The sequence below is a fragment of the Rousettus aegyptiacus genome, unplaced genomic scaffold (assembly GCF_014176215.1).
Source record: "Rousettus aegyptiacus isolate mRouAeg1 unplaced genomic scaffold, mRouAeg1.p scaffold_m13_p_7, whole genome shotgun sequence".
Lineage (NCBI taxonomy): Eukaryota > Metazoa > Chordata > Mammalia > Chiroptera > Pteropodidae > Rousettus > Rousettus aegyptiacus.
The window spans coordinates 56,725,700-56,753,697 of record NW_023416310.1 but is presented as its reverse complement, the minus strand read 5'-3'; the positions used below and the strand labels follow the sequence as shown (position 1 = coordinate 56,753,697).

At 47.1% G+C, this 27,998-nt stretch overlaps 1 protein-coding gene and 1 pseudogene across 5 annotated transcripts; both read left to right on the top strand.

Annotated features, from left to right (window-relative positions):
* Window positions 1–2,121: 2,121 nt before the first annotated feature.
* LOC107506419 lies at window positions 2,122–3,024 on the top strand (annotated as a pseudogene).
* A 14,215-nt stretch (window positions 3,025–17,239) lies between these two features.
* SFTPB (surfactant protein B) lies at window positions 17,240–27,998 on the top strand. Of its 5 annotated transcripts, none has more exons than XM_016136681.2 (11): window positions 17,240–17,370; window positions 17,706–17,836; window positions 17,966–18,037; window positions 18,434–18,559; window positions 19,189–19,341; window positions 19,571–19,660; window positions 23,020–23,203; window positions 23,355–23,515; window positions 24,363–24,443; window positions 24,980–25,065; window positions 27,920–27,998. In XM_016136681.2, exons 1-10 carry the CDS (start codon window positions 17,307–17,309, stop codon window positions 25,040–25,042), a joined length of 1,125 nt encoding a protein of 374 aa, XP_015992167.2. In that variant the 5' UTR covers window positions 17,240–17,306; the 3' UTR covers window positions 25,043–25,065; window positions 27,920–27,998. The 5 variants fall into 5 exon arrangements, with proteins under 5 accessions (XP_015992167.2, XP_015992187.2, XP_015992159.2 ...); XM_016136701.2 differs by lacking the exon at window positions 27,920–27,998 and adding an exon at window positions 26,221–27,236 and having other exon boundaries at window positions 23,101–23,203; XM_016136673.2 differs by lacking the exon at window positions 27,920–27,998 and adding an exon at window positions 26,221–27,236.

Genomic DNA, 27,998 nt, shown 5'->3' with positions numbered 1-27,998 from the left:
TTGAAAGCATTATGCTAAGTGAGACAAGCCGGACACAAAAGGATAAATATTGTATGATACCACTTACATTGAAACATCTAGAATAGACAAGTTCATAGAAACAGAAAGTAGATTAGAGATTGGGGCTGGGGAGAGAAGAAATGAGAAAGTTTCTATTTGGGGTGATGAAATATTATTTTTTTTGGAAATAGGTGGTGGTGGTTGCGCATTTCAAATATAATTAATGCCACCAAATTGTACATTTAAAGTGGTTAAAATGGAAAATTTTTTACATTATACACATTTCCCCACAATAAAACAATCAAAGAAAAAGAATACTACAAAAACTTTTTCATAAGAGCTAAAAATTAGAAATACCCAAATGCCCATCAATAGGTAAACGGATAAATATTAAGGTGAAGGTGTACAGTAAATACTACTTGGCAATAAAAAGGAACAAACTAATGATACACATAACAAAATAGTTGAATCCCAAACACTGATCAAAAGGGAGTCAGACACAAAAGACTACAGTCTGTATGATCCCATTTATATGAAGTTCTAGAATAGGCAAATTTCATCTGAGGTGGAAAAAAAAGCAAAAAAAAAAAATGATAGGAGAGGAAAAGAGGATGTGGGGATTATTGTGAAAGTGCACGGAGGGGCTTTCTGAGGTGATGAAATGTTCTATGTTTTGATGGGGGTGTGAATTCCACGAGTGTATGCGTCTCTGAAAACTCATCAAACTGCGCACTTGAGAATTATTTATTTCACTATGTGCAAATCATATCTCTATAAAAAGATTACTAAAATATTCTTAAGTTACAAACAATTTTACGGTTCTTAATGAACATTATCAAATACTTTCCGAAAGGACTCTATCAGTTTAAACCACCAGTACAATGTCTCCTGCACTCTCACCAGCATTAAATATTATCAGTCTTTAATCTGTAAATGTAATGAAATTTTACTAATTAAAAACAGCAACTATTTTTTATTTCTACTTATGACTACAAATTTAGTTTAATATTTTCCCCTTTTTTTTACTATTAAATTTATTTTGGGGGGAATTGCCTTTTTGTGTCCCTTTGCCCATTATCTATTGAACTCTACCTTTTTTTGGTTGTAGGTATTCTTTATATAATAAATATATTAATGGTATGATGTATTTGCTCCAAATACTTTGTCACTTCTTGATTAACCTTTAAACTTTGGTGAATTTTTTCTTATGTATTGAAATTTTTCATTTTCAATAGTCAAATATGTCTCTTTCCTTAAGAGATCTTTTTTTCAGTTTAGAAAGTTGTCATTACCCCTTTTTAAATTTTTTTCTAATTTTTGCAGTTATATGTATATTTTTAATATACGACTTTAATCCTCTGTAACATTTTTGTAAGGTATGAGGAAACAAAATTTATTATTTTCAAGATAGGATTCGGTTCATCTGAAATTATTGATTGTATAAATTTTCCCCTCCTCCTCCCTATTTATTTGGAATGATCTTTTATCTTATATTGTTATACATAATAAGATCAAATTCTGAGCTATCTATTCTGTCTTATTGACCTGAACATCTAGTGTTTTGTTGTTTAACTATCGAAGCTTTCTTTTTCAGATTTTCCTTTGATGTTACTTTACTTTAAAATTATACTTCAGATATTTTCTATACTGTAGCACATTATATACCAAAGTATACATAAATTATACTTTATATACTAAATATAATGCTTTATAAATTATTTCGATAAAAATATCACATTATAATTCTTATTTCCAATTTTGTTAGAACTGAAAAATCACATAGAAAAAAACTAATCACTTTCTCAACCATGAGCACAGCTTTCTGGTTTTACAGGTCATCTTTTATATCTGTCAAAAATTTTTTAGGAAGAACTCTGAAACGTGGGGACGTCAAGTGTGACGAGGAGAGCCTGGGGAGCTGGTGACCCCGGCGAGGTCAGTGCAGGGACGGCCAGGGGAGAAAGGTGCAGCGAAGAGGACACACGTTTGCTCGGCCTCACACGTGCGCACGTGGTTTGGAGCTCACTCACATGGCCTTGTGGCACAGCAAAATGAACGCAAGGAATTGAAAGATAATTGAAGCGATAAAACTGAAATAAAAAGGGGGGTCAATGGCCAAGGATGACCCAGTGGAGAAAGCGGAGGGTGAAAATAAATTGTGCTGTGCAATTCCAGTTACATAAAACAAACCAGCCCCTAGATAGCAACAGTCTGCTATTCTTGCTTACACTTGGAAAAGTATTATTAAAGACCCTCACTCTTAGAATAAGAAGAGAAGACACCGATCAAAACTGTAGGAATGTTTTGCATTTCACTAGCATTCATCCATCTTTCCCTTTTGGTAGACATTTCCATTACATCCTATTTTGGGGATTTTGTACTATTAAGCATCGGGTTTGCTAAATACATCTGCCTATTTACTCAGATTATTTACTTTGGGCTTTTTGCTTTTATCTAGTTTTCTGATAGCTTGTATAGGTTATTATTTCTCTAAAATCACCACATTTCCATTTGGGTGTCAAATTATTTTTATTTCTTTAGAGTGATTTTAATTTGAATTTCAGTCTTTATGTTTTGGGAGCCGCAGCCTGAAGGCATGGGATGTATTTTCTGATCAATGCTTCTTCTACATCATCACTCAAAATGATCACTCATTTTCCACAGTAATGGTTTATTTTTCGGCTTTTATAACCTGTGGTCAGAAGTTATGGCCTTGGTATAAACTGTTAAGATAACTATATGAATGAAACTATCCCTATTTTCCCTTTTCATCCCACTGCAGTTATAACATGAGCTCTAAAAAATAATCTTGCCCAAGCTCATACTCTGTTGCCTTGGTTAGCATTTATACTATTTCAAATAATCGTCTTTTTACTTAAAGTACAGCCTCCAATGTATTTTGAGATGAACATTCTCTGGTTGTACTTTGTCAGTAGTTTTCTCATTGCTACAGTTGTTTGGTTTAATTGTCACAAGCTTATTTTAAGAGACATCATATTGCTTGGGGTTCCATTCGTCGACTAGAAATGCTGCTTCATCCCCTTACGAATCATATTCTTAGCAAACTAAAAATCCTATATCAATAACAATTTGTTCATGTTTTAACTATTTAGTTTTAACATTAAAGCTAATCGAAACTTAAAACTACAATAAGAATCATACCTTTTAAAATGGGAAATGGCGATGATTCAGGACATATTTTTTATATGAAAAATGAACTGAAGCTTTCCCCCTCCTAAATTTCATACCTTCTCATAATGTATCTTTTGAGTCTATGATATTATTTATTAGTGTTTTCTTTTAAAAACAAAATGATTCCAAGAAAAATATTTATACTTGTTCAGGAACATTGTATAAATGTTGATTTGATACTGACACAAAAGTTGAATGAGTTAACATTTAACCACACTGATTTTTGCTACCCAAAAAACTACTGGATGCAAACTTATCTCTAACTATGAGATTCACTGTCAACTTTAAGATACAAATTGAAACATTTTTATCAAATTAAACACACACACACACACACACACACACACACACACACACACACGAACTCTGGGCAGCAGTTTATCACCCAAAATGTAACTGTAGGAAGAGAAAGCAAGACAAAGACAAAGAAAAAGACTTTCAGGTGGCTACTGTAGTTAGACTCTCTCACACTAGTTTTCCCTTTCTTCTAGCTGTAGGGGATGGGAAGGTTCACTTGCACTTCCCAGAATTCACTGCAACTTGGACCTGGATGTGAAATCAGGTTCTACACTCAGATGCACTCAGATGGGATTTAGGAGGCTGACCCTAAGGCTATCTTTCTGTCCCCCTTCTATTTTTGCTGGCAAGCACGGTCCTGGAAATGTAAGTTTTAGGGACAGGAGCATTTCTAGTACCAAAAAGCGTCTTAAGTTTGGTTTAAGTTGGCTCATGGTCCCCTCCAGCTTCAATATCAGCAATAGCAGACCAACTCTTTCTGACGCTTTGAATCTCCCTGAAGTCCCTTCTCCCTCTCCTTCCTACCTCCCACTCTACATACACATACTCACATATAAACCCTGCCTGTTCTTTCTTCTCTACTTAGATCCTCACTTGAGCACCTGCAGCTGGGGAGCCCTTCCTTTATCATCTATGAGTTTATGATTTAAATTTTCAAATTTGATTTACGAACAGCATAAAAGTTTAATTTTTTTTAGTTATTAAAAGCATAAAGAAAACAAATATAAGCCCCCACTTTCCAATTATTTCATAGTCTCTCCTCTCAGAGGAAACTACTGTTAAAACTTTCTTTTTCATCTTTCCATACAAAGCATAGTACATATACAATTGCTCTGTTCTTAATTATGAAATGTAAAACATATTCAGAAATGTGCACAAAACAAATTGGACAGCTTACTGGTTCATTCTAGTGCAAACATCTGTGTAACCACCACCCAGGCCAAGAACCCTGCCAGCACCAAGGGGCCCTTTCCATCCCCCTCTCCCCTCTCCTACCAAAAAGCGTCTTAAGTTTGACCTGAGTGATAATCATATTCTTGTTTTTCTCTGTAGTTTTACCATCTAAGCATATACCCTTAAACACTATAGATCTGTTTTCTCTGGTTTTGGAATGTATGTAAACAGAATCACACAGAATAGATTCTCCTGTGTCTGACTTATTTGGATCAACATCGGTGTGTGTGTATGTGACAACTCACATGTTGTCGTGTATGTGAGGAGTTTGTTCTTTTCCACTACTGAGCACTATTTCATGGTGAATGTTCCATAATTTATCCATTCTCCTGCTGACAGATGTTTGAGTCATTATCAGTTTTGGCCTGCTGGTACACACTAACTACCTTCTTTTATTTCCAAATTTGTTGAGATATAATTAAAGTACACTTGCCTGTATACATCTAAAGTGCACAACTTTATGAGTTTTGACACATGTGTACATACACCTGTGAAATCATCACAGCAGTCAGGAAAGTGATCATGCCCATTACCCCCTTGTGTCTTTTTGGCTGGCTGGCAGTTGTTCTGCAAGGAAGAAATAAAGGAAGAAAATCTTCACGATGGATGGAATGAACGGATGGGCGACTAGAAGAGCCTCACATGGTATAGTTTTCTGTCATCATTTTGGATGTACTTCCCTGGATGTCTTTTAAAATAGATGCTACAGAGACAGTTCATGCATCAGCTGACTCTAAGGGTCCATTCTGGTGCTTAGCCTGCTGATACTGAAAGCTTGACTGATGGTTGAGAAATGACGGGCACGCCTGCTTTGTGTCTTGGACAGAAACTCCTGAATGTACCACTACAACCAACTAACGACAAATCAGATGGTGAGGAATGACTCTTGAACCTCTCCTTGTTGTTGTTGATCAGAACTGAGAATGTGCTCCTGACCACATGGCCAACCCATCTGAGTCACACAGTATGACACAAAGGAAAAATTAGTAGTTTCTCAAGGGGTTAGCAAACCTCATCCGAGCTGCCCATAACCAGTTTCTCAAGTTTCCAGGCCGCAAGAGGGGCCCAGCCTCCACCCAGGCCTCTGCTCTCAGAAGTCAATTCATTTACACCACCTTTTCTTCCTCATGCCCACCTTTTGCTCTCCCTCGAATAATTTCTCATACTCTCCCAACACAGCACCACTCCTACATGGGCTTCCTCCTTTCTGAAGCTCCAAAGTCACTGATAACATCCATCTCAGGCCTTCAAAACGGAGTTCTTACAGCCCACTCCAAACCCTCTCCTCCCACCCCCCACCTCACACCTATGTGCTCCATTCCAGATGACCCCTGCAACCTCGTTTGGATGTTGGCTTCTGTTGCTGGGAGTCCTGGTACCTGGCCCTTGCCACATCCAGTGCCACCTCATGGAACAGGACTGGGAGCACTGCTCTTACCTTCGGGAATTTTACTGCCCAGCCCAACCCTCCATATCTGGGGTGGCTGCTTCTCCCTGAGTACTGCCGATTCACACCAGCTCCGGCTCACCACACAATTGACATAGGGTAGAATCCATACTGACTTGAATTGTCTTCTAATAGCTGCTCCTTTGCTCGTATATACACTTGAGGAAGGAGGGAAGTTTTCTTTTGTTTCATTTTTTATATCCATTTTACTTTTATTGAAGTGTGTGTATGAGGTCTACAGAAATCAATATGAGCATTAAGAAGTGGCCAAACATAAAATCTATAAAATTCAGTGAAAGGTTGCTGACTTTAAATAGTAGTCACATGTTTCATTTTTTAGGCCCATTTTTTAAAAGTACAGAAACAATGAGTAATAATCACACATAATTCTACCAAGAAATAGTCATTATCAACAAAACGGTATACATTCTGCCAATCTTTTACCTGTATTTACATTATTTTTTTCATTACTAATCTAGTTTTCCCAGGTATAAACAACACATGAGTGAATTCAGGATAGTGACATTTAACCATATTTTATTGTCTCTTACCTTAAGGGCTACTGCAGGATTCATAGCTCTTAAAACTGCCCTTCGACTATATCCGTGACTCATTCACCTACAAGCGAGGCCAGCTGCAGCGTGGCAACACCTGCTCTGCCTCTGTCTGAGAGGATTTGGTGATGGGCACTGTTCCCTCTGCACTGCCACCAGGTCCTGCTGGATATGGCCATCTCTGCCAGGGGTGCAAAGCTGGGCTGTGTCTCCTGGCACCCTGGGGACCCCAAAGCACTGAGGGTTCTACCTGGAGGGAGGGGAAGCCCTCGTGCCACTCGGGCTTTTCTATTTGTTAGGCTTCGTGAACCGACATGTCCCAGGGCTTTGTCGGGAGCTCTTTAAGCGTTTACTCACAGACATCTGTCTCTGGAATTTAGTTGAGAGTCCCTGGAGTCTGGGCTGGGGGCGAACCTGGCTGTTTTTAGAACTGTCCCACACTCTGTGCAGCCTGGAACACTGGGACTCTGCTACAGACTCAAGCTCTGAGCTGGTTTCCTCTTCCCCTAGGGGGAGGTCTCTCCCAGCAGTTGATGAGATGGCCTCCTGGATAGTCCCCCAACCAGTCAGCAGGGCACACCCTGCCCCAGGACCCGGCCTCAGACCACACCCGTTTATTCCACAAATATTAATTGAATGTCTAATCATCTGTGCCAGGTGTTCTTCCAGGTACGAAGGACAGGAAGGTGAGTAAAAACGAACGTGGAAGCTGCTCTCATGGAGCTTGCTTACCTTCAATGGGAGACAGTCGCACAAATAAGTGGAAACAGAAACAATAGCTAAGATGCTGTAAAGGTGCAGGTATTTAGTGCTACAAGAAATAACAGGAGGTTTTTTTTTAAATATGCCAGCAATCAAGGAGAGCTTTTCTCAACAGCGCACAACGACATCTGTAGGTGTGTAGGACCTGGCGTGCAAAGGGACTGAACCCCCAAGCTCGTGCTCAGTGCATTAAAGCCGCCAAGAAACGAGGTGTGTTCCCAGGGCTCAGCGCCGCTGCTTCTGCCCCTCGCTCCCTGTCTTCACCTTCTGGTCAGTGGCAGAATTGCACATCCTGGCCACCTTGTGTGTAGTTGGGGCCCCACCAGGCATGGAAGATGCATCTGAGCACAAGTGGTGTGTCCCAGCCACTGGAGCATTTGCCAGCCAGTACGAGACCTTCCACGGTCCTCTTTTTCCCTGGCACGGTGAGCGACAGTGCTCAGGATGGTGGTGGCTGTGTCAGCCTGTGTCCCAGTGGCTGTGATGAGCAGAGCTCCTGGTCACCCACTGTGAACATGAGTTTGGAGAAGAAACAAACATTTGTGGTCCTAAACCACAGAAGCTTTGGGGTTTTGTGGTCAGAATTTCCTGACAGTGAGCCTCCTGGTGGCTGAAGGAGTGTTTGTTGTGTTTTCTGGGCAAGACATCAGACTTCCTAAGAGCAAGGTGACTGCTTTGATTTTGTCCCCACGCGGTACCCAGCATAGCATTGGTCCCAGAGTCAGGGCTCCATTAGCTATAGTGACTTCACCAGTCTCCCCAGGAAAGACACTTGTCCCTAATGAAATGGCAGCTGGCACCCTTCCAGCAGGAATTGGCTTCTCTCCCCTTTGTGGAAGCTGCCATCATTCCCTCCCATGTCCTGAGGCATTTCCAACAGCGAGGCTCCCTGGGATCGTCTCTCCTCCCGCTGCTTGAGTGTCTCTTTCCTCCCATCCCCCTCCTTCCTCAAGATGCCTTCCTCAGGCTCCACATTTTTCCTCAATACTTTGCACAGGTTCCAGGATAACCACCCTATCCCCCTTGGGACTCCAAGTGTCTTCCTGCATGGGGAGACTGAGGAGAGCCCTGAAGTTCCTCTTCCTGCAGAAAGGAGACCCAGATGCCTATGAGAGACCTCTCTGGACCTCTTTCTCCTTAAGCCCAAGCAATCAGAGGCTGGGCCAGAAAAGTAGAAAAGAACATAAACTAACAATGGACAGAAATTCCTTCCAAACTGATGGCAGCCACAACATACAGGTGCAGTTCTAGGAACATTTAAAGTCCATAAACAAAATGTGATACACACACACACACACACACACACACACACACAATGGAATATTATTCAGCCTCAAAAAGAAATGAATTTCTGGCATGCTACAAATTGAGGATATGATGCTCAGAGAAATAAGCCAGTGATAAAAAGAAATATTATATGGTTCCACACATCTGAGGTACCTAGAGTAGTAGTCAAAATCATAGAGACAGGAAGTAGAATGGTAGCTGCCAGAGGCTGGGGAAAATAGGAGTTACTTATTGTTTAATAGATACAGAGTTTCAGTTTTGTAAGATGAACAAATGCTGGAAATGGATGGTAATGATAGCTGCACAACAATGTGATTGGCTTAAAACCACTGAACTATATACTTAAAATTAAGATAGTAAATTTTGTTATGTGCCTTTTACAATTAAAAAAAAAAAGATTCACAATTCCAGGGAGGTGAAAGGCACCCTCTCCTTCATGGAAGCAAAGGTCAATAAAACATCTTTGAAGAGCTGCTAGCAGTGTGCACTTAAATATGCTGGCCCTTTCAGCAATTCTTGGAGTTAGCTTACCTAAAAATACTGAGGGATGTTCACAAACATATGAAGTATAATCTTTGAGGTATTGTTCCTAATACTGAAATAATCTATCAATAGTGGAATGGTTAAGTAAATTATGGTATAACTCAGAATATAAAACATTCTGTAGGCATAAAAGAAGAGTTAAACCCATATGTCCTAACTTAGAAAGATGTTCAAGAAAAACTTGGTGGAAAAAAGTTACAGAGCGTTAGGCATAAAATAATTCCTTTAAAATAAAATGATAGTTCCATGTTTTATTACTTTTCTATTGCTACATAACAGATCATAAAAACTCAGTAGCTTAAAGCCACACTCGTTTATTATCTCACAGTTCTGCAGGTTAAAAGTCTGGGTGGGCCAGCCTGGGCTCATTTCTGGAGCCCTGAGAAGAATCCACTTCGGCAGAATTCCCGATCCATGGAGTTGTAGGACTAAGATCCCTGTTTCCTTGTGAGCTGTCAGCCAGCATCATTCTCAGTTTTTAGAGGCTGCCCACATTCCCTGTTTCGTGGCCACCTCCATATTCATAGCCAGCAATGATGCTTTGAATCCCTCTGACTTCCCCTTTTGCTACCAGTTGGGAGTTCTCTGTTTTTAGGGTTCATGTTATTTTGTTAGGCCCAACTGGATAATCTCTCCATCTGAGGTCAACTGTATCATATAAATAACGTGATCACAGGAGTGATAGTTAAGCATACTCCAGACTTCTGGGGCTAGAATGGGACATCTTTGGGGGGCCATTCTACCTACTACCCATATAAATGTACATACATGTAACATATGTGATGAAATGTGCACAGGAAAAAGCCTGGAAGAGAATGCAGCCAAAAGTTACCAGAAGGCCTCTCTGAAATTAGGAGTGCAGGGGACTTCCCCTTCCTACATTGCCACTACTGCACATGGACTTCTTACAATGACAGCTATCAACTTCTCCTCCCAGGAGGCACTCGCTTCCTTCTGTGTCACTACCAAGACTCTGAGGGCACTGTCTCTCCCTCATTTCAGTGGGGACAGACCCTCCCGATTGGTGTCGGCCAATCAGTGTGTCCCACTGGCCCAGCAGAGTATTGGGTTCAGGGATGGGTGGACTCAGTTTGAACCAGTGAGAGGTGAGATGTTTGCTGTGGCTTCATGGAAGAAAGTCTTCCTCTGACTATCGCAGAGTTCCCAGAGGACCCCCACTCTCTGCCTGGACAGTGTGGGGAAGCTGTGACATCTGGAACAGCACCCATTTCGCTCTGTGAAGGGAGAACCAGAAGCTGGTGACATGATTTGATCCTGTGGACCAAGCTTTGCATACAACTACCTGATCTATTTCTGAATTTTTCTATTACTTGAACCAAAAACTTCCAGTTTGTCAGTTTGAATCAAGTTCTCTCTTATTCGTAACATTAAAATACCAAATACAAGTACTTTTACAATCGGAAATTAATTAACACAAAAATAAAAATATTCCCCAAAGTCAAATTTTTCCTTGCCAGCTTTAATAAAGCCTGCAAGTTGATTTTAGTCCATCCTTTGCCATCAGATAGTTCTTTTTTCTGAATAAAGTGGAAAAGTGCCATTTTTGAAGATATCAATGTGTTAAGCTCTTAATAACCCAAGCAGGATTAACCCATCAAGACCACCTGATTCAGGAAGTATGTCTGCATACCCACTATGAACAAAGCCCCATCAAGGGTGCTATGAGAACCACAGATATGAATTAGATGAGTCCTCTGCCCCTGGGGCCTACAGTTCCATGAGAGAAACACCTGCCTCCCTAAACAGCACCCCTGAGGAGGGAACCTCCCTGCAGGCAAGAATGTTATCAGGTTTGTTCACTGCTGCATCTCCAGTGCCTGGAATAGTGCCGGCACATTGTCAATTATATATTTTAATTGAGTATATGAATAAGTGAATAAATGAATGGGACCATTATCTCTTCAGGTTATCCCAACATAGGCTTAAAAATGGAGTCAATGCCAGAGTAATAACTTGAAATTCCAAGGTTCCTCCCTTTTAGCTATTGCAAGAATTTCACCCCTTACGAAGTCTCCTCCACTCCCAAGTATGTCTGGTAGTCTCTGGGCACATCCTGGTGTCAACTGTGAAAGAAATGACTTTTTCTACTTTTTTTGGGTTACGCTATAAATGACATCCTTGCATCCCAGCTTCTCACAAAGATTTTATTGAAACTACTCTCTCCTTTCCTAGAGCCCAGGCCTTGATCAAGTGGGCAGGGCTGGGCTGGCGGATGACCAACTTCATAAAAAGCTCAGCTCACGCCCCCACCACCCCACCACCTCTTTTCTGGTAACTGAGAATTTTTTCGAGGGACAAGTCTGGCAGACTGACTCCCTCAACCCTTAGGGAGAGGGTTCTTCAAGAGGCCCCCCAGATCCCCATGCTTCTGCATTGAAGACCACCATCCCAGACACCAGACAGAATCAAATGTGTGTGAACCCCAGGAGGGGTCATGGCTGAAGCTCCGGTTGTGGCCTCCTAGTCAAATGGACATTCAAGCCTGACGGTATCGAGAGCTGTCATGAAGGACAGATGGTCAATGGCAACAAGAAGTGGGAGAGGTAGACTCCAGCTTGGGAGAACCCGGGAGACCTCCTTAGAGGATGTGGAATTTAATCTGCATATAAAAGATGGAAAGAATGGATTTACTTATTTCTCTCCTTCCTCCCTCTCTTTCTTCCTTTCTTCTTCTCTTTCTCCCTCTCTTTTTTCCTTTTTTAGTTCCTTTTTTCTTTCCCTATTCCTTCCTTCTTCCGATCTTGCCTTCCTTCCGCCTTTGGTTAAGATGATTTGGGCTGCATGTAACAAAATATCTGAGAAAATGTATAAACAGAACAAAAAAGTTTCAGAATTAGTTAAATCAGGAGTTCGGTCAGGTCAGGGTTCCAAGTTGCTTCTCCGTGCTTCTCTCGTTTCTCCCTTTTTGAGACAGAATGACTGCCATTGCTCCAATACTACATCTTTGCACAGGAATCTTCAAAGGGAAAAAGAAGCAATTCTCTCCATTTGTCTCTTTGAACCAGAAAGGAAATATTTCCCAGAAGTATGCCCACCCCTGCCGCTCCCAGAAGATTTCCGTCAAGTCTGGTTAACTAGAACTTGAACCCTTGCTTACTCCAAAGTAGTTACTGGCAAAGGGAGATAGCTTGGTTAGTCATGGTGCATCCCCAGGGCTGGAGCGAAGAATCGGCTCTCCTCCAAAATACCCAGACCCTGAAAAAAAAAATGTGGGTTCTATTAGTGGGAGGCGGGGAGAGGAAATGGTAATCAGTTAGTTAGTCAACCACCATGCCCCAGCTCCATGCTGGGTCCTGAGAATCAACAATGAACAAATACAGTCAGAGGAAAGGGCATTCCTGGCAGGGAATAAGCAAATAGGCTTTAGTCAGAGCCCTGAGGGAAGTGACACCTGACAGATGTTGAGAAAGAACATCCCTGATGTTCTGAAGCCAAATGCAACCAACTGTGGACACTGTTGGAGCCTACTCTGCACTGAGATGTGAAAACCAGATCTTCCCTGGGGCCTTTGCTGTGGTCAGGCGTTTTGGTCACAGAACACACACATGGCAGCACTGACCAGCACTGTGCTTGCCATGTACGTGACAACTGTCAATTCAGGTTTGGAAACTATGAGCTCAGGCTCCTGGTGTAGAGAAGCGGAGATGGGATGGGCAGCCGTGTGAGCTTCCCGGGCCTGCCACAACAAATTACCAAACCGAATGGCCTAAAACCAAAGATATTTATCCTCTCACAGTTCCGGAGCTAGAAATCTGAGGCCAAGGTGTCCCGTGAGGGAGGGGTCTTCCTTACTTCAGCCAGCTCTGGGTGGCCGCTGCAATGCTCGCTGCTCCTTGGCTTATGGCTGCATCACTTCGATCTCTGCCTCTATCCTCATGTGATGTTCTTTCTGTGTCCACATTTTCCTCATCTTATAAGGACACCAGTCACTGGGTTAGGGCCCATCCTAATCCAGTATGACCTCATCTTAATGTTCTAGTCCAAAGTCCATGCAACTGCCACTTTGAAAGGCCAAAACGCAAAATGTCAGAGTTTGGAGTAAGGAAAAAATTATCTACGGAGAAGATACCAACTAAGAAGACAGGAGCCCCAGTGGTTCCTCAAATCCGTCTGAAGACTGTACAGCGTCCAGGTTTCTTTTATGTCAAAGGAAAAGAAGGCGGGAAGAGCAATAGGTGTCTGACGTCCACAGACATCTGGATGCTGGCAATGATCCGAGGAAGACGGTGTTAATTGCTGTGAGTCCAGTCACAAGGTTCCTACGAATCTTAAATAAACAATAGAAACTTCCCTTATCTCTTCAATCTGCAAGTAGAATTTTTCTAACGATTTGCGTGTTTATATGCAAGCCTAAGCAGAAGCTATCAGCCTGAGGGCCATGAGAACAAAGCAGGCTCGAACAAGATGGAGTCAGAGAGATCAAGTATTTCAGTCTGTTACATTAACTTGATTGCACCTGCAAAGACTCTGTTTCCAATATGGTCATGTTCATAGAAGCCAGGGATTGGGACTTCAGTATCTCTTTGGGCAGGGTGCAGGGGGGTGCATAATTCAACCCATAACATCAGGGTAAGGAAAAAGGAGAAAGGAGATGTGAGGAAGGTCAAAGTCAACATTGCCATCTCTTCCCATTAGCTGTGTAGCGTCAGAATCTCAAGGAGGTTTGGGGGGACAGTGGAAAGAAAAGAGAAGGATCCTCATGCCCAGTGACCAAGGTGCAGGGCCATGTGGGCTACTCAGGAACAGACCAGGGAGCTGGGGTTTGGGTCTGGCCAGTACTCCCCACTAAGCTCACCTTCATTCTGAACTCACTATTTGTGAAGCAGGGCCTCAGTTGCTTCCTCCATCAAACTAGGACAAAATAATCCCTGTCCCAGCCCCTGTCCCACTTCCCCTCCCCCCCACCTTCCCACTCCCTCCACCCCCACCCCCCACCTGCCTGGAGCCCGTTCCCAAGCCTTCCCCTTTATTTTATGAAGACAACTTCTACTCTTCCCCCAGTCTCTCTGTTCAGCTGTCCCACGCCCCTTTGAGTCTCCTCTCTCTCCCTAGGCTGGGCAGTGCCCCTACTCTGATTGCTGTGGCTACCAAGAGACGGCAAGTCCAAGAGGACAGTGACCTCTGTGGTCCCAGTTCCCAGATCATTATTATTTAGTCAGATGAATGAATGAATGAATGAATGAATGCTCTTTATAAACTAAGTTTCATCGCCCTTCCTCTCCCATCCTCCTGGAGGAAATTCCTCCTTTTGAAAGAAAGAACTGTGTAAGAAAGACCGTCATGAGGCCTCCCAAAGTGGCATTTGCCTCTTATTCCCATGGGCTCTACCCAAAATCCAGAAACCACACTCAAATAAATTCAAATGAAACAGTGGAGTACAAACCAAAACAGAAACAAACCCATAGATATAAAGAACAAGTTGATGGTTACCAAAGAGGAAGGAGGTGGGAGGGGTAGACGAAAAAAATAATAAAGCAGCCATTTATATATTGATATGGAAAAAATTACACTATATGAATAAGCTATATGGACAAAAAGGAGTGCTATAATAAATCATAAATTTCTAACTGGACAGGTAATGGTTAGTCAACCTCAGGCTTTACAGCTTCTTTAGTGTGAAAGATTTTTAAGCCAGCCCTGTCTATTGTTCTTGTGTACCTAGGTTAGCACCCCTCTGAAATAGCAGAAGCAATACCCCTTGAAGACAGAACCACGCTCAGGAGAGTGCATAATCTTGTTAACTAGTCTATAATCCCATCCCCGCCTTGCTTTCTCCCACCTTCATGTAATCTGCCTTAAGTTCCCTCTTTAATGACAAATGCACAAAAGAAACTATAAAATTGTTATTCTCCAGATTATTTAAGATGTTTGTCCCCAGCATATGTTGTCAGTTTGGGCTCAAATAAACTTTTATAAAAATTCTCTACAGATTTGGATACTCTTATAGTGACAGATACATGGTAACAAAACAGTACATTTTAATAAAAACATTATTAGGATGTGTGTAGATACACATATGTTTACATTTATACATATACTTTCAGCATAAATTTATTTAAATGTTAACAGTAAAAAAAAAAGAAATGTCACATGGGGCCCCTTTATCACACCCATTAGCACCTCAGCCTAGAAATGCTGAGCAGATGGATAGATGATAGAGAGAGAGAGAGAGAGAGAGAGAGAGAGAGAGAGAGAGAGAGAGAGAGATAGACAGACAGACAGACAGAGTGAGCGTAGGAGAGGGGAAGAGTCATAGGCACTGATGATTCAGTCCCAGAGCAACAACACAAAAGCCAAATTTTAACCAGAGATTGTGATGAGGGGGCATCAGAGCAAGGGGAAGTGGGGACTCAGCCCAGGGACCATGAGATGGGACACCTTCCCCCGGCCCAGGGCCAGGGCAGCTTGGCCAATGCCTGGCTTTTTGTGTTTTCCTCATTTTATGCACTTGCATGGCAGATCTTAAAAGATACTGATCCGTCCTTGAGTCCTGGAACCACTATCTAGAAAACTCTACACAAACACATAGTCTGTCTTCAGTTTGGAGGATTCGAGACAATGCTCTGTGTCCAAGTCCACTTCCCTTTTCCCCTGAGCACACAGGACATTACATTTGCCAGCATTTCCCGTGGTTAAGTGGGAACATGCGACTGAGTTCTGGCCAATGAGAGACGCCACTCCCAGGTCTGGCACCCACAACCCCCCTCACTATCTTTCCACTCTTCTCTCTGTGTCCTGTCAGCTAGATGCAACAGGTCCCAGGGAGGACTCCAGGCCCTGGAGGACAGCAGGACAAGCAGCAGGGAGGTGCCTGGGGCCCTGAATGACTACGTGGACCAGAGCCTTGCCACCCGAGTCCAACCTGCTCTGCGCTGTGACATGGGTGACAAACGAATATGTACTGTGGGAAGCCCGTGGACTCAGGGTCTTTTGGTTACAGTACTTAGGCTACCCTGACCAATATAGTCCTGCAAGCAGGCATCTACCAATCCCAACTCTTCTACTCAGCCTGGCCTGGTTGTATCCACATTGGATACAGCTTGGCTCACTTGTTTAAACTACAAGCACATTCCAAGCACCTTCACAAGCTTGTATGCAACTCACAGTGTTCCCAATCTTTGGTCACACATTTATACACACTCTTGGTCAACTCCCATGATGGCCACTGTTTTTGTCATGTTGACAAGGGCTTGAGGCCAACAGAAACTACACAAATCCCTGTGTGGCCTCAAGGGTATCACCTAACCACACTGTGTCTGACTATTTTCATCATGGTACTAATTCCTGCCCTGCCATCGCCATGAGTATTGGAGCACTTCCCAGAGTCTACAGGGCTCCTCAGTAATCAGACAAACTGATCGCCTTGGTGGTGGCAATGAGCTGATGCTCTCCTCCTTCCACTGACAATAGTGTCTGCCCCGATGTCAGATGGTACACTTTTTCTTGGGTGTGCCCTGCCCAGTGGGGCCTGATCTGAGATCCTCTACAGCTGCAGAGGACAGTTTCTTTCTCCTAAACCATTAGCTAAATAGAACATGGCAGCATCCCCTGGGTAGGGCTGTCCAAGAGCCACTCTGGGAATCTCAGCTCCCACATCCCAGTTGCAGATGCTCTAACATTTTGTTTCCTCTTTGTTTCATGTAAACACTCTTCTGGCTAAGGCCAACCATGTGTCCATAGAAACAGAGCCGTTTTCTGAGGAAAACATAAGGACAGGGTGGCCTAGGAAGGTCCCCAGTTTGCACCTCCGGTGCTTGCCCTCAGTCGAGAGCCAGGCAGGAAGCTCTTAAGAGCATTGCTCAAGAGCAGAGGAAGCCCAAGAGGCCTTGGGTGAAGTTGGGACGGAGTCACTCTGACTTCCTTGGCCTTGCCTCGGTTTCCTTCCCATAGCCCAGAGAAGTGGGCCTGATGTTGAGGCTCAAAAGGCTCCTGGTTGGAAGGAGCCTGGAGTCCAGTCTAGGCCCATGAGAGTTAGGGCAAGGGGCAAAGAGAGCAGGAACAGGCATCAGGCAGGAAAGTGGGGTGGGTGGCGGGGGGGCGGGGAGGTGGCGGGGGGGGGGGGGGGGGAGGGGCGGGGCGAGGCGCGGCTAGGAGTGTCACTGCTGGGAAAAGGTAGGGTCAAAGCACCTGGAGGGCTCTCCAGGACAAAGGCAAACACTAAGGTCACTGCTGCTCCCACATGGACCCTCCTCCACACCCCTGCCCGCAGCTATAAGGGTCCCAGGCAGTGTCCAGGCTGTGGAGGCATCATGGCCAAGTCGCACCTGCTGCTCTGGCTGCTGCTGCTGTCCACGCTCTGTGGCCCAGGTGCTGGTGAGTCCTCCAACCTCTTCCCACCTCCCTCCCACCTGAGGCCAGTGTGGAGGGGCATTGGGGCCATCTCCACTGTCTACTGAGCTCTGGCTCTATGCTAGGCATTTACCTAGTCTGTATAGCCTCATTTTAAAGATGAGGAAGCTGAGGTTTAGAGAGGCTCCAGGGCTTGTGCAAGGTCACACAGCTGGTGGCACTAGAGCAGGTGACCTAGAGCTGTCTGACTATAGCATATTTAACGGCCATGCATTACCAATAAAACTGGTTTTGGCAGTGGGGTGAGGTCAGGGTGCCAGGTGCGGCCTGGATCCTAAGACGGTTCTGGCCCCAAACAGCAGCTGTCTGGACCACCCCACCCCTGGCCTGTGCCCAGGGCCCTGTGTTTTGGTGCCAAAGCCTGGAGCAAGCATTGCAGTGCAGAAAACTAGGGCACTGCCTGCAGGAGGTCTGGGGACATGCGGGAGCCGTGAGTACCACCCAAAGATGCACTGGGCTGAAGGTCTGGGGTAGAGGGTGCTGGGCAGCCTCACCTACCTGAGCTGGGAGCATGGCCCCCACTCACATCTGCCCTCCCCACTGTGTGCCCCCTCCCCAGGATGACCTGTGCCAGGAATGTGAGGACATCACCCACACCCTCACCAAGATGACCAAGGAGGTCATTTTCCAGGTGATAAGGCCCAGCCCCTGGATGAAGCTGGGAGGACAGAGATGGGGGATAGAGCAGAAAGAAGAAGTTAACCCCTTAAAGGGGTCATTTCCAGGACACGGGCGAGCCCTGGGATTGCTGGGGGACTCCAGGTGCCTCCCGGCCAGGAGAGGGTCTAGGAAGAAGTTCAGCAGCACAGCTGGAGATAGATGGTTGTTCTGGAGGGGGAAGAGGACCTACTTGTGCCCAGCCACTTAAGTCCTTGGCACTCTCTGAACTCTAGTGTCCTGGGGACAAGGAGGCCGGTCTGTCAGGTGGCGGCCCTGCATGCAGGGACTTGGGCAGAGGCAGACCTCAGGAAGGCCGGCTGACTATCTGTCCCCTGTCCATCCTTGTTGACTCCCGCCTGCCTCCCAGAACATGACGCAGAAGTTCCTGGAGCATGAATGTGACGTCCTCCCCTTGAAGCTGCTGGTGCCCCAGTGCCGCCATGTACTCGACCTCTACTTCCCGCTGGTCATCGACTACTTCCAGAGCCAGATTGTGAGGGCCCGCCGACCTGCCTGCCCACACAACTCCCATGCCCACCCACACCCACAGCACCTGGCCCACCACATGCACACAGACCCTGCCCACAACCAGTCCAGGAAACACAGCACCCCTCAGCCAGGCGCCCAGCTCTCAGCCCATCTGCTCAGCTGTACACAGCGGGCCTGCACACTCACCAACACCACACACACCCTCACACCCTTCACATGAGCATACACTGTCACACACTCATACACACTTGATTTCACTGTAACTCACCTGTTACACACTTGCACATACTCACACACTCATACACACTTGATTTCACTGTAACTCACCTGTTACACACTCATACACACTCTCACATACATGCATACACTCATTCATTCTCACAAATATACATGCTCGCACTCATTCATGCACATTCCCAGACACCTGCCCCAGAGTCCTTACACGGCCCCATCTCCGCCTCTTTGTCTCCCTCACGTCTACTACAGAGTTCTAAACCACAGTCCCACCCAGCCTTCTCCCCATTCTACATTCAAAGACAATGGGTCTGGTCCCTGAGTCCATGACCCAGCCTAAGCAGAAATGCAGTTCCCTTCTCCACCCTCAACACCCCCTCACCTTGTGTTGTTCCCTAGAACCTCAGGGCCATCTGCAAGTACCTCGGCCTCTGCAGAGCTGGACATCCTGAGCCAGGGCAGGAGCCAGAGCTGCCGGACACTCTGCTGGACAAGCTTGTTCTCCCTGTGCTGCCTGAGGCTCTCCAGGCGAGGCCCAGGCCTCAGACACAGGTGAGGGAGGCCCCACACTGGTGGTCCCTCAAACCAGATAGATGAGGATCCAGAGAGCTAGGACATAGCTGAGGTGCATGAGCACTTGGGTCCTGGGAGGGACAGAACCAGAAGGGAGAGCAGTAGCTCTAGGCAGGGCCTGAGGCGGGAGGGGAAGAAGGGACGGCAGAGCCTAGAGAGGCTTCTGTCAGTGCCCGGCCCAGCTTCCTCCTGTCATTCTCTCCCCCAGACTCTCTCTGAGCAGCAGTTCCCCATCCCTCTCCCCTTCTGCTGGTTCTGCAGGACTTTGATCAAGCGGATTCAAGCCATGATTCCCAAGGTGAGGCTCCCTCAGCTCCACCTTCCCCCTCCTCATCATACCCCTGGCAGGGGCCAGCTGGCTGCCAGAAGTTAGAAGGAGAGCCATTTGTGCATTATCCCCATCCTGGGGACCCTGGAGCTCAGGCTCAGGCCCAGTAGGTGCCAGGTCTAGAGTTCACTCCGCAAACATTAGGCGCCCACTCTATGCCAGATGTCAAAGCGCAAAAATGAATGAGACCCAGTCTTGTCCTTCAGCAGCCCAGCACCTGGTGGAGAAGAATCCCCAGTGGTCTCTATAGAAAGGGTGCTTTAATTTTTCAAAAGGAGAACTTCCACAGATGGACTCCCTTCCCTACCTTTACAAAAGGTGGACACTTCCAGACGTGTAGTGACCATCGCCCAGTGCTGTCCGGCTCTGAAATAGGGCCCAAGTGAGGAGAGGCTCCACGCCATCAGCTCCTCTCAGATGGGCACCCACAGGCCATCTGGTCACTGAGGACTCACAGCAGCAGACGAGGTCCCTGCTTTCCCGAGTTTGCATTGTGGAGGAGAGATTTTTTTCAGAGTGATAGATTCAGAGCAGAGAATTAAAACAGATGAGGTGAGCAGTCCTCCACTCTTCGGGCAAGCCCCTGAGCAAATCCAAACTACATCCCTGGCCACAATCCTCCAAAAAAACTCACCCTAATCCCAAACAGCCTGCTTACATTTCAGCATCTCTGCTCAGGCTTCATAAGAAGTGGGCAACTATGGACAGGCATCCATGCAGGGGTTGGGGCCAATTTGAAGGTTTAGACTGTAGGCTGGTGAGAGAGGAGGTGGCAAGTGTCAGGTGCTGGGCGGAAGACTCTGGGACCTAGGCTCTGGGCTGAGAAAGTACTTGCTGGAGCCAACACTCCAATCTACATTAGCAGCTATGGTCAGTCCTTCCAAGAGGGGCTGGGCCCACTGCTGTCCATTGCCACCCTCCTTTAGTCCTCCATATCTAGGAGCTGTGACAGCAGGTCCACGCTAAGAAAGGAGCCCATGGAAAGCGACTCCCTGGTCACCACTGAGCTTGTCTTTCCTTATTGCTACATAAGGAGTGCAAGGTCACCTTCTTAGAGACCCACAGTCAAGGCCTGGTGACCTCTCACAGCTGCAGGAATCCAGGACCCAGGAGATCCCTTAGGGAAACCCAGGTCTTCCGGATGCCAGCTGGGTCACTCTGGCTGTGGGTGGATAGCTGGGTAAGTGGGTGAAGGCGCAGAGAGGGGCACTGGGGACAAGGGAAGGGCAGCTCAGATTGTCCAGTCTAGTCACAAATAAAATCAAAATGAGGTAATGGACGGTGATGGGAGAGCGGAGGTTAGGCTGGTTGGTCAGGGAGAGTCTCTGAGGAAGTGACAATTAAGCTGAGTCCTAGAGGTCAACAAAGCCCTGATGGGTAATGAATCTCCATCAAGAATGAGCTTGGCAAGCTTGAGAAACAGAGAGCCTGTGTGGCTCCAGCAGGCAGGCCAGGCGGAGAGTGGTCAGAGAAGAAAGCAGAGAGGTAGTCACAGTGAGGCCATACAGAAAGGTCTAAGTTGAATTAAGAAACACTGGATTTTATTCTGAACGTAATTTATAGTTGGTGAGGGGTTTCAAGGAGGGGACACCATGATCTGATTTACACTTCAGAAAGATCACTCTCCTGCTGTTTAAAGAATGCATCAGGCTGATGGAAATAATTAGGAGATCCCAAAGAAATCGAAATGAGAGAGGATAGAGGAGGGGATGGAAATGAGAAGATAGACTGGGGTATGTTTATGAGGCTGGCAACAGGACTCGGTGACGAATGGGACTTGGGGAGTGAGCACAAGAGAGGAACCAGTGATGACTGTGCGGACTTTGGCTCAGGGAACCACCAGCTGGGGTGGATAAACTCGAGAGGAAACCGGATTGAGCAGAAAAGTAAGGAGTTCTTTCCTTATGCGTGTTGTTCGAAATGTCTGTGTGACATACAAGAGGGTATGTCAAGCAGACAGCCGGACATCCAGACTCAGGGGACAAGTCAGGTCACAGCAGCAATCTGAGAGTCTCTGGCTACGGAAAAATGGAAAAATCCAAATCCAAGGGAATGGGCGGGATCCCCCTGGGGCATGGTGGGAAAGGCCTGATCAAGCAAAGGCATGGGCCAGATAAGGAGCCTAAGGAGGAACGGCCAGTGAAATTGGGCCAGGGCAGGGGGATGGAGACCATGGCTTGATGTCACAGAAGCTAAGAGAAGAGAGTATTTCGAGAAGGCTGGAGTGGTGAACTGGGCTGAAGGCTGCCAGGGGATCAAGATAGGACGTGACCAGGGGTTGTTGTGACCTTGAGAGAGCTGTTTGGGTGGAGACGGAAGTCCAAGTGGAGTGGCCTCTAAGGAGAAGGGAGGGGACAAAGTGGAGCAGCAAGTATGGACAAGTCTTTCAAGAAGTCTTTCTGGAAAGGGGAGTAGAGATGGACGGGGCTTTTTAATGCTGGAATCCACGTTAGCATGTTCATAAGCAGATGAGATTGATCACTGGGCAGAATGAGGCTCGCTCCCCAAGTCCCATTCATCACTGGGGGAAGTAACGAGGCAAGACGGAGAGGATGATGCAGGGAGAAGCATTTGTGAAGGTGGGGACAGGTTGACCTAGTGCACAAGTGGATAGGCTGGCCTTTGACAGAGTGAGGATCACCCACCTGTCATTGCAGGAGGGGAGGACAAGTGTGGGTTCCCATGCAAGCAGGTGAGTACATTTGGTAAAATGTACTCAACTGGAAAGTGTCACATCCCAGAGAATACACTTTCCTGTGCCTGCTCCCCACAGGGCCAAGGCCAGCCTGTTGCATGCAAGTCTTTTACATGTATTGGTTGAGTGAATGAAGGGGTGAAGGTATGAGCCAGTGTGCTTGCCGCCTCCCTCCCTGCCCTTCAGCTCAGACCTTGTGTTTGAAATTGGGGTGGGTGGGAAATACCTGGCTTCCCCCAGAGCCCCTGAAACGAGGGACATGCTGGGTGCTGGCTTCAGAAGCCACAGATTAATTTTGTGGGTCAGGGAGGAGAAGACACAGATGTAGCTCCACATCCCCACAGGCTGTCATGTGACCTTGGCGATGCCCACATCTCTGGGCTAGCTGTGACCCTTTTGATAATTCCAGTGTTTAGAGTCAGAGCTGGGTCACCTGGCTCCTGAGCTCGCTTACTGATTCTGAGCAAGTCTGCTAGACTCTATGATGCTCCGTGTCCTTATCTGTAAACAGCATAATAGTTCTCTGAAGGAAACAAGGGAATGTCTACTAAGTGCGCCTATCTGATGCTGGCACAGGGTAGACCTTGCAAGGGAAGGTTCCATCCCGCCCTCTCTCGCCGCCCCCCCACCCCAGGGTGTGCTAGCCGAGGCTGTGGCCCAGGTATGCCACGTGGTACCCCTGGTGGCGGGCGGCATCTGCCAATGCCTGGCCCAGCGCTACACTGTCATCCTGTTGGACAGTCTGATGGACCGCATGCTGCCCCAGCTGGTCTGCGGCCTTGTCCTCCGGTGCTCCACTGAGGATAGTAGCAACCCAGGTGAGCCTGCTGCCCCAGCCCTGACATTGCCCACTCTCATCCCCTCTCCCCCAGCCCTGCAGTACCCCTCCCTCCCTGGTCTCCCTGCATGCACCAGGGAGGACAGGAACCAATCACCTCTGTAAGGCAGCCTTGACTGTTCCCTGTCTAGGCCTCACTGCTCTGGGGTCCCTGCCGGGAGAATGGCTACCGCAAGACTCCCAGTGCCACCTCTGCATGTTCGTGACCACCCGGGCAGGGAACAGCAGTGAGCAGACTGTGCCAGAAGCAATGCGCCAGGCCTGCCTCGGCTCCTGGATGGACAGGCAAAAGGTAGGGCAGACGATGGGGACTCGGGACCCAGGGCCTGCCCACTTTGGACAGTTGAACCAGGAAAGGCTTTCCAGCCAGAGACACAAAAAGTGGGCCGGACCTCTGCCCTTGAGGAGCTCAGACAGGACCTAGGCCAAATAACGATGGGACCATAATAGGGCAAAACCCGATGCAGTCAGGAGCAGCCTCTGGATGAAGGGCGTGGGCGTGGAGGTCCAGCAGTCCTTCCTCATGGATGAAGTGAGAGGCCAGTTGTCTGTCAGGAGATGGGTAATGCTGGGGCCAAGTGGAGCAGGAGAGGGCTTGGCCTCTTCTTGAGGTGCTGGGCCTGTCTCCGTCCTATCCCAGCCCTGCCCCTCTTCCCAGTGTGACTCACTAGGGACAAACCCACCTGCAAAAGGTGAGGTCCTAGAGTCACAGTACTAAGAATCAATGACAGTAAACTCCCTTCATAAATAAGATAGATCCCAGAATGAAGCATTCTGAACTGGTGTTCCTGGTCAGTAATTTCCAGGGCTCTCCACTGCCCCGCACATCAAGTCTCAAGGACCAAATGAGCTCTAAGATTTCTTCTAGAACTGAAATTTGGGTGGAGGCATGCTGGTAGTTAAGATTCTGTCCCTCTGCCTGGTTTTCGGGACCCTCTGTCCAATGTCTCTAGCTATCTCCATAGATACCTACATTTCAGCCCATGGCAGCTGCTCAGGGGGCTGATGCCTGGACCTGTACAGGGTCAGAGGGACCCCTGAAGTGATCCAAATACATGGAGAGGCCAGGACAGCACAAGGCAGAACAGTCTGCAACAGGCCTGGGTCCACCCACACCCTGTCTGTGTCTCCTTCCTCAGTGCGAGCAGTTTGTGGAGCAGCACTTACTGCAGCTGCAGAGCCTGGTGTCCAGGGGCTGGGATGCCCGCACCACCTGCCAGGTAAGCCCTCCACTCTCAGATGGTCCTAGGACTTTCCCCAGCTCCCGGAGCCCCCCACCCTCTTTGGCCCACAATCCACAGAGGCCCCCTGCCTGGGTCCAAGGCAGCCCCCTCCCCCCATTGTTTTAATATAGAAAAAGGCAAACTCAAAGGGGTCAAGAAAAAGCCACAAAAGAATGAAAAAGGAGGAATATGGGAAGGAAGAGGGCAGCTGTAAGGAGTGGGGTTTGATGTACATTATGGAACAGTGTTGTTCAGTGTGTGTGTGTGTGTGTGTGTGTGTGTGTGTGCGCGCGCGTGCGCGTACACATGCAAAGTGGGTGTCCTGGGCTAAGCAGAGCATCCCTCCTCCTCTGGCTCTAAATCCAGAAGGCTGGAAGTCCATGGTTTAGGGCATGACCTGAGAGGGTCTAGAAAGTCACATCCACCTGGGGGCAGGTGGAGGGAGAGCTGCCCTTCTGGGAGGATCCTCCGGTCCCCCTCTGAACTGGGAATAGGAAGTGGGGTGCAAAGTCCTAATGCTGTCCGTGTGGCAGGCGCTGGGGGCGTGTGCAACCACGGTCAGTCCTCTCCAGTGTGTCCACAGCCCCCACTTCTGATGAGAACTCAAAGCTGCAGCCAGGTGAGTCCAGGCCCCCAACTGGGGGGAGGAGAGGGGACGGTCCTGCATCCATTTGGAGGGGCGCCTCTGTTTCCCAGAGAGAGGCAGCCACACTGCTGGGTGCTCCATCCTCCCCATCACAGGCCCCAGCTCAAGGATCCTGAGGCTCCCCCACAGCCCATGTTCTGGATTTCCTGATTTCACTATGTGATGTGTTCAGACCAAGGCTAACCTTTCCTATAACTCAGGGTAAATCAGACTTTGCTGCCAGGAACTGCACCATCATCTGACCCTCCCTCCTGAGCCCCCTTTCCCTCTCTATCATTGTATAAGTCAGAGGCAGCACCTTAGGATGGAGGGTTGGGTCCCACACAGCCTCTGCGATCAGGTGCCTCAGGGCAGGGCAGTGACCCTAAGAGGGACAGATATAACAACAGTGCATTTGAAGTTCCTGGAAAGCAAACTTAGTCCACTTTACAATCTTGCTTGGAGCCATCCCCTAACATGATGGCCATTTATTCATTCTTTCACTCACTTTTTAAAAATGTAGTGAGAGTCTGTGGCCAGGCCACCTTGTAAGGGCAAAGGCTAGAATTATCAATAAAGCAGTGAGCCCCCTACCCTCCCGGAGCTCACACCCCAGGGTCCACCTCTTCCATCTGAGGCGGAGCCCAGCTCTGCTCCTCATACCCTCCAGAATCACAAGCCCCTGTGGGAGGTGGTAGGGAGGAAATGGAGAGGAAATGTCTGCCCCAATGCAGGCCTGTCCTACAGGGACCAGTTTGATATTATCGCTCCCCCACTGATGACAGCTAGTAGGACCTGGGGGTCCAAGGAGCTGCCCAGGAGACCGCGGCAACTACCTCTCCCCAGTACCAGAAAGAGCTGGGCCTTCCATCCCTGTTGAAACAGAAAGAGAAGTGGGTTGGGATAGGAGGCCTGGGCCCTGGTCCCAACTCTGCCATCAACTGGCTATAGGTCCACAGCCAGGTACACTGCCCCCTCGCTGGCCCTCATTCTCAGCTGCCAATGGGGAGCTGAGTGAGGCCCAGTGAGGCCGTCTCCAGAACTCCAGAGATCTCCCTCATGACAAGGCTCCTCCACAAGCTCTCTGCCTGCACTGAAGAGAAGCTTTCACACCCATGCTCGCCTTCTCCCTTCTTCTTTCCTCAACAGGGCCTTAAATTAAGCTGGTGGACCATGAACCCGCAACTTGTGCCCTGTGTTGGTCTTGTCCAGCCTATCTGTAACCACAGTCCTAACCCAGAGCCACTTCTGTCCTCTCTGGGTGTGAGGCGCAGTCGTGTCAGTGTCTTCTGGAGGATGTCTGTGGGAAGGGGCTCTAGCTCGGGACCAGCCCTCTCACTCTACCGGAGCCAGCCCAATTTGCATAGACCCCGGGCTGGGCCAAGGCGAACACATCAGCCAGAGACTCCATCCCCAGCTCCAAGAGGATGGCGGGGCAGAAGCTGGGCTGCCTTACTCCATCTCCATGTGTGCAAGACACTAACTTTTGCAATTATTTTGCTAATGCCTTCACAAAATTCAAAATTGAGAAGAATAAAAGATGAGAACATAAAGTACCATAAAAGATAGACGTGAAATCTTTAAGCTTTTTTAAAAAATTCAGGAAATACCTCACGTGGTCAGGGACTCAAGCGTGGTGGGAAGGTGCAAACGTCCATATTTGAAATGCTCTGCTGCTTGCCGCTTAAGAGCTGTCGCTTTGTTAAGAGGTAAAAAGGAATTTTCTTTTTATCTTTTTTGTCAAGTGAACTTCCAACCTTTGTTTGAAATTCCACGTTGATTCTAGTTCTGCTCTGATTTATCTTCTCAAAGCTATGTGGGGTTGTGCACGATAAAGATCAGTTCCTATGTGATACGACACCAGTAACAATGCTAACAAAGTCCAATTCCTTGTGCTAAAGAGAAAAAGACACTGTCCCTTAAGATGATGCAGAAGCTGCGGCCTCACCCCGAGGGTAGCCAAGTGGGGGTCTACCTCACTCCCCTCCTTGATGGAGAAGTAGATGTCCATATTGCCTCTCCCTCTTAAAATTGCTTCCAGGCCGGCCCCCACCTCTTACCCTCCCTTCTCCCAGAGTCCACTCACCATGATGAGGTGAGGTTGTTAGGGTGCTAAGGAATCAAAATATACAGAAAAGTGAATAAATAAAACCTTTAACATTAAAGGTGTAAGTGCCTGGAAGTGTCCTTTTATTTATAAAATAACTTTTGTCATTATATTTCCCATTATAAAAGAAATGATTGTAAAAAGTTCATAAACTGCCGACCAAACAAGAGTGGGAATCACCCACAATCCCTCCAATCCCTGGAGAGCCCTATAGCAGGTTGGATACTTTGACACGGAGTTACAGACTTTTTGATCCGTTTTCCACACCCCTCCACCATGCAAGCACAAGAGAGAGCTTACTAGAAATCTGCTCTTGAGATAGGGATGATGCACACAAATCCTTGGCCTCTGCATTTAAACTTTTAAGTAGATTTTTGTACATCTATAGCAGATTATTGTCTTGAAGACCATTATTTCAATTGCAAGACCGAGGTCTGAGAGGAGAGTGTTTTAAATTTTTTAAAAAGCTTGGTTGAGAAGATGAAGATCCAAAGTGTGAAGAAAGAGAGGTATTAATAGTCCATCCCACAAGCAAGCATGGGGAAGAGCTCCTGTTCATGGAAAAAGACGCTTTACTCCGAAGTACAGGAGCTGACTAGTTGGTAGGAGAGAATTGGCAAGAAGTGGCTACAGCTGAGAGTCAGAGGTTCCCTAAGGAGTGCCCAGCACCCTGCACCCCAAAGGAAGACAGGGAAGAAGCATTAGGGCCCAAAAGCAAGAGACTTGTTCTTCATTTTCCAGGATGTGGCACGAGGAGAACACAAGTTCCCCAGAGAAGGCTGCCTCCAGCACGACGTCAAAAAGAGTGAAGAGGACGGCC

What these genes read in the sequence shown, in the direction of transcription:
- SFTPB (XM_016136681.2), top strand. Translation starts at nt 17,307, where the DNA reads ATGGCCAAGTCGCACCTGCTGCTCTGGCTGCTGCTGCTGTCCACGCTC. An exon ending in TGAGGATAGTAGCAACCCAG is followed by an intron (nt 23,204 to 23,354) that starts GTGAGCCTGCTG and finishes TTCCCTGTCTAG; the next exon opens with GCCTCACTGCTCTGGGGTCC. An exon ending in CCTGGATGGACAGGCAAAAG is followed by an intron (nt 23,516 to 24,362) that starts GTAGGGCAGACG and finishes CTCCTTCCTCAG; the next exon opens with TGCGAGCAGTTTGTGGAGCA.